Source organism: Nannobrachium achirus, assembly GCF_963921795.1.
Source record: "Nannobrachium achirus genome assembly, chromosome: 12".
NCBI classification, from domain to species: Eukaryota; Metazoa; Chordata; class Actinopteri; order Myctophiformes; family Myctophidae; genus Nannobrachium; species Nannobrachium achirus.
Window position 1 is genome coordinate 27222714 of NC_137832.1, and position 6000 is coordinate 27228713.

At 41.1% G+C, this 6000-nt stretch overlaps 1 protein-coding gene across 1 annotated transcript in view; it reads left to right on the forward strand.

The window, feature by feature from the left end:
* pdlim2 (PDZ and LIM domain 2 (mystique)) overlaps positions 1–1954 on the forward strand; it is a gene marked incomplete at its 5' end in the record, with an annotated part of 45372 nt that extends 43418 nt beyond the window's left edge. The window contains one exon of the mRNA XM_080738371.1: positions 535–1954. Within this exon, the coding sequence (XP_080594497.1) occupies positions 535–727 (193 nt within the window). The 3' untranslated portion in view covers positions 728–1954. The remainder of the gene's footprint in view (positions 1–534) is intronic.
* Positions 1955–6000: the final 4046 nt, after the last annotated feature.

Consider the following 6000-nt stretch of genomic DNA (forward strand, 5'->3'; position numbering starts at 1 on the left):
CGCCCACACCCTAGGTGGGGTTGGCAAAAGGGCCTTTCTGTGTGGAGTTTGCATGTTCTCCCCATGTCTCCTTGGGTAGATATCCTCAGAAAAACATGCAGTAATCCTGGTCTCTATAATGCCTCCCCCTGGCCAGCCGAGGCGCCTGATGGAGGGTAAAGAAAATGGTTGGAATAACGCGTTCCTTCCACGCGCTACGTCCAAACTGGGGAAATCCCCCCTGTCAGGTGAAAAGAAGCAACTTGGACTCCTCATGCACTGAAGGAAGCATGATGTCAGTCCGTTGTCTCCCCAGTCGTGGCAGAGGGAGAGCAGAGCCCAGGATTACATAGGCAATTGACACTGGGTGAAAAAAAAATGGGTTACAAAAAATCGTGGGATAAAAATGATATATAAAAAAAAAACACTGTAATATAATGAAGTATAAAATAGGGCATTGATTTATGAAGGAAAATGAACGTAAAAAAAAGATTAATATAGACAATATGTTTATTGTCCAAATTAACATGCCTAACTCCACTTGTCTCTCCTCAGCACACAGGCCGTACGCATTATGGATGACCGCTACCGCCACCCAGAGTGTTACACGTGCACAGACTGTGGTCTCAACCTGAAGATGAGGGGTCACTTTTGGGCCGGGGAAGAGATGTATTGCGAGAAACATGCCCGGGAGAGGTACCAAGGCCCTGGTACCTCTCCTCACGCTACAGTCTCTCCCCGACACTGAGGCCACCCCCTCACACCCGGAACGCCTTAACTCCACTGAGGCCTCCCCATACCGCCTTACTGCCCCGCCCTGGAATCGGAAGGTAGCCGCCTCCGCCTTGCCTTTCATGCTCCCCACCTCCTCTGACTCTCAAATGTACAGACCTTGGGCAGGGGTGCGGAAGCGGGCAGGGCCTTTGACCATGTGTGAGAGGATGAACTCTTCTGATACTGTAGCATTTAACCATACTCTGCAGCGTTATCATTCACTTGCTTTCCTTTTCTTGTTAATCGTTTGCGGAGTGGAGCTTTGTTTTTTTGTGATCAACCCAGCCGTTGTGACCTATTTAGGATTTTCTTAGCTGGCGTGTACAGACAGCTCTTTCTGATTCCAGCTACATCATAATGTATTTAAGCAACGTTTTACTTAACGCAGCCTGATCAGACCAACCCAAGCAGGACTGGTTTACTGACACTGGCAAGGATCAGTATAATGATAATAAAATTATGCTTTTTGACTCTCCTGCTGACCAATTTGGTGATCAAAGGGACCAAATATTTCACCTGAACTGCATGCTATTTGGGAAAGGTATTCTACACAGACATTGATTTCTGTTCAGGTGCGTGTGTGTGTGTGTGTGTGTGCATGTGTGTGTGAAAGAGAGAGAGTGTTAGTGAAAGAGAGTATGTGTGCCTGTGCATGCTATCACATGCACAAATGCACTAGTTTCGACATCCCACCGTTAGGTAGGTGTGTGTGTGTGTGTGTGTGTGTGTGTGTGTGTGTGTGTGTGTGTGTGTGTGTGTGTGTGTGTGTGTGTGTGTGTGTGTGTGTGTGTGTGTGTGTGTGTGTGTGTGTGTGTGTGTGTGTGTGTGTGTGTGTGTGTGTGTGTGATCAAGTTCAAGTCATTCCTTTGAAGTGCGTTAACAACATCATATCACATCATAGACTTTTTGCTCAAGAGTGTCAAACCAAAAGCCTTGGTTATTTCTATTTTCTTTTGTAAGTGATCCTATTAGTTGAAATAATAATGTATTGTTTTTGTTTGTTTAGTTTTTTTGCTTATAAGGGATTCATGCAACATGAAATGATATTTTTGATGTTTCTTTGATAGAACTATATACTACCTTTGAATGCATAATGTAAGTGTACAGAAGTTGACTTCTTGTGTGAAAACAATTGCTATGACTCCTGATATAGCAGTACTCAAAGCAAGATACACTATAATGTTCATTATCACACATAATAAAATCACACAACATGAAGCATTATGCAATGGAGATGCCTGTTTTGTCATTCAAAAGCATAACTGGAGTTCCTGGTTACAATGTAAGACATTTCTTCAACAATGTCTCACTCACAATGGATGGATATATTGTAATGATAAGCCTCAACCTTTTGTGTGTTTTTGTATTTTAATTGTCTATACCTGCAGGCTTTGGGGAAGAAAGTAGACCTTTGCCTGTATTGTGTCATGTGCATGTGTGACAGAAGGCTCCCCACCTGCATGTTTGGGATTGAATTTCAAGTTCACCAGCTTGGAGCACTTCCCATTTGTCTCCTTTCCATGCTGATAAGTATTGGCAACTCATTAACTCTCAAACAAACAGATAACGCAAGTCACATATTCCTCCCAAAACTTTTGCTAACTTATCTGTTATTTGGAACTTGGCAATGGCCATTTTAGTTTGCCTCTCTTAAAATACAATTTGTTTTCTGTAGATTTGAACAATACAAAGGAATACATCTTTAAATGTATACACTATACCAGGGATCTTCAACAGAGGGTCCGGGACCGCTAGGGGGTCCTCGGAGTTACAGGGGGGCCGCCAAATCTTTGTGTGATAGGATAATTATTTAAAATGAACAACTTGAACCCTCTCATCCCTATTCTGGGGAGAACTTTTGCCAAAAATAGCCGATCTACAAGCTCTCAACGCCTCAAGGTAAAAAAAAAAGATCAAACCAAATACAGAGTGAAAGGTCAAAGTATCAACGTGTTAAATGTCTTAAGAAAAAAAAACACATTAACATGAATAACATACTGATGACAGTGTTGTCAAACAAGTTGATGAAAATCAGCAACACAATTTTATACAATATGTAGTGGGGGGGTCCCTGCTTTATCTCCCTCTCAGCTAAGGGGTCCTTGGCCTGAAAACGTTGAAGACCCCTGCTATACAGTACATCATGCTGGAGTTGCACAGCTGTGCTTGAGCGAAAAGTTTGCCACATGGGCTCAATGACAGATTTGTGACGATACTGCAAAATCGACTGAACTGCAAAATATTCCATCAAGCTCATCTGCTCCAAACATATGCAATGTGTGGTTGTCACAAAATCTGGATTTGTCTCCTACCGTGTCACACCGTTTTGCAAACACTCCTGTGGGCCTCTGCTTTTTAACATGGAATGTGCAATCTGTTTGTTCTTCATGTTTGGCAGTTGTTACAAATTGGTTTTAAACCAGGTGAGGCGGCAAATGAGCAATTAGAAATGATCCCCAGGGGAACTCAGTCAGGCGTTAATAATAATAATAATGGATTGCATTTGTATAGCTCTTTTCCAAGTGCTCAAAGCGCTTTACAATGGTCCATTCATTCTTACATTGGGAACTCATGAAGCTGATGAAAGGTGTCCCAAAAATCTGAATTTAGGTACTGTTTTAACATTTTGGGACAGTTTCCATTTCCATAAGAAGATGTATAACTCTGGCAGAGATATGTGCAGTTATTTGACAACATATTTTAATATATGAATTGATTAGTCATGAAATGTGCAAATATCTATTCATCTATGAAGTATGAATCTCTTTGTTCTCCAGACAGAAGTGAACTTAACTGTGGGCGCTGCAAAATACGTTGAAAGTGTTTCGCTTCAGTTGATTGGGAGCACATTATGACGCCTCTCTCCTTCCCATGTGCTCATCATTGTAGGGTGGTCTTTTCCACACATTTCAGCAGTTTAATGGACGTGTGGTGAGAGGTACCATCATTGTTGTGCGTGGGTACAGAAGTACATCCTGGTGGTTCACCTGTGCTAACGGGTGAGTGTGGCAGGTACTCTAGGGGCCCAATAACATGAATTGCCATCTACCAGTCAGATTCTGTGTGTTTTTTTTTAAGACAGATGCCCACATAATTCTAATATACACTTAACATTGATAAAATAGATAAAAGGAAATAAATATCCCTGCAATTATTATGTGACTTGTGTAGAGTAGTCATGAATATTACCCCATTTTTATTTTCAAGTAGGCTACTCGTCAAACCTCTTGAAAGGTGACCCTTAAGAAATTCAACAAAATTTCCCCAGAGCAATTCCAGGATGATGGGTGGTGAAACGAACAAAGCAGAAATGGTCACATAAAGATGCTTGAGTGCCCATTTGTTCTTCTAGGGATAGAGAGATTTACAATTAGCTCAGATTGAGAATAATTAAGCAAATATTGTTTTATTGGCGTTCAAAGATTGAAATGAAAATGAAAAGAAAAAGAAAAACTATATTTAAATTTAACCTAGTGTGCATGCCAGAAGGGGGCACCATCACCATAGCTGTCTTTAATCCATGACTACAATATCATACTGTAGAAGAGAGGTTTCTGTTATAATTGAGGTAGTATGATTACCTATTTCAAGACTTGTCCTTGTACAGTATACAGTAAGTTGAGTTTTATGAAGTTTAGCTTTGCCATTTTGCCAGTTTTGTCATTTTCATTTTCAGACAATGTATTTATTTTCATCCCTAAGGACGGCAGTGTCAGTCAGTCAATCCGTCTGCCGTACAGTGAAACGTTTGGTCCCAAACTTTATTTCTTAAAAATTAATAGCTTTCTATGGAATTTGCCATGCATGCACCTTACTGGAATCAGTGATGGATGGTAGATCTGTCTTGATTCATCTACCCTATAACGGAGAATACGAGAGACTTGGACAGTTTGTTGTGCCGGTAGCCATAAAGATTTGTAATGAGGCACACTATGGTCGCTCTCTGCTTGTTCAAAAGTCTAATTAGCTCTGAAGTTTCTTATTTATTTTGTCCTGCATAATGCAAGCTTTGTTGAAGGTCCAGAGGATGGCCCCTATAGATTTTGGTGACCCAGTGGCCTTCCTCTAGTCTAGTGCAAGCAACCATTAGGCGAAATGTCAACTATTCACACAAGTTATCTCATAATCAGATTGGCAGATTGCAGGATGAACCTTACTGATTTTGGTGACCCTATTGCCTTTAATTTAGCGCCAACCTTGGGCCAACATAGTTGGGTGTGAGTAGCAGCAAAGCCTCCTTTGTCTGCTTGGTGGCTTTAAGAGTTTGTCAATGATGATATTGTCATCATAATACGTTTTCGATGTACGTTTTTAGGAATTATTATTATCACATCCTATGCACTCTGCTGCAACACCTGCTATGCATCCCATGTCTATAATTAATTATAAACATACTTATAATGTATTAGAATCGTATAACACTACAATTATAACACATTGACTATTTAGAGTCAAGTATCATAATAGTTACAACTTAAAAGTTAATAGTACAGGACTATAAGATTACTCTACAAAAATGGTTGAAGGATTGCTACAAGCACTTAATTTAAGACTTACATTTCATAAATATTCATATGAATATGAATATATCCTCCAAAACATAGCAATAGCAGTACTACTGAGTAGATGGGGTGTGGCCTGACATGCTGCTGGCCCCCCTCTAGATGGCATTAGTTCCCAAGAAAAGACACTGAGAGGTGAGGGGGTCTGACGTTTCTTTCCCTGGAATTGGAATTTTCTTTTGTTTATCTGTTGGCAGAGACAGAGTTCTGCCTCAATCAAGGCAGTCATTTGGTCTGAGCTGTGATTGTGCTGAAAACCCCTTTCTTTCTTTCCTCCTAGATAATGCTAACGTGCGATTAACCCTCAGCGATGATGACTCTGTGTTAATTTAACTTGAAGGATTTTGCTGTGTGGAAAATGCCCTCAAGGGGATCATCCAGTAACCATCTCTTGTTGTCATAACCCAAAGCCTGCGTCATTTCCACCAAACTTTTTTTTAAGGACGTTATCTCAGTTCTGCTCCAAGTATCTCAGCCTTCCACCTTCGCTTCCCAGTGTTCTCCCCTTTCCCAATACCCCACCTGGAATGGAGTCCAGATGTGGAATGGAGAGAAGGAGAGAGATTGCTTGCTTGGCTATAAGGAGTGAGGGGGGGGGGGGGGGGGTGCACAGAGAGAATGTTGGAACGACATAAAAGTTTGTCTGGATGCCATTAAGTACAATTTGATGTAATGTGCAGTTTGG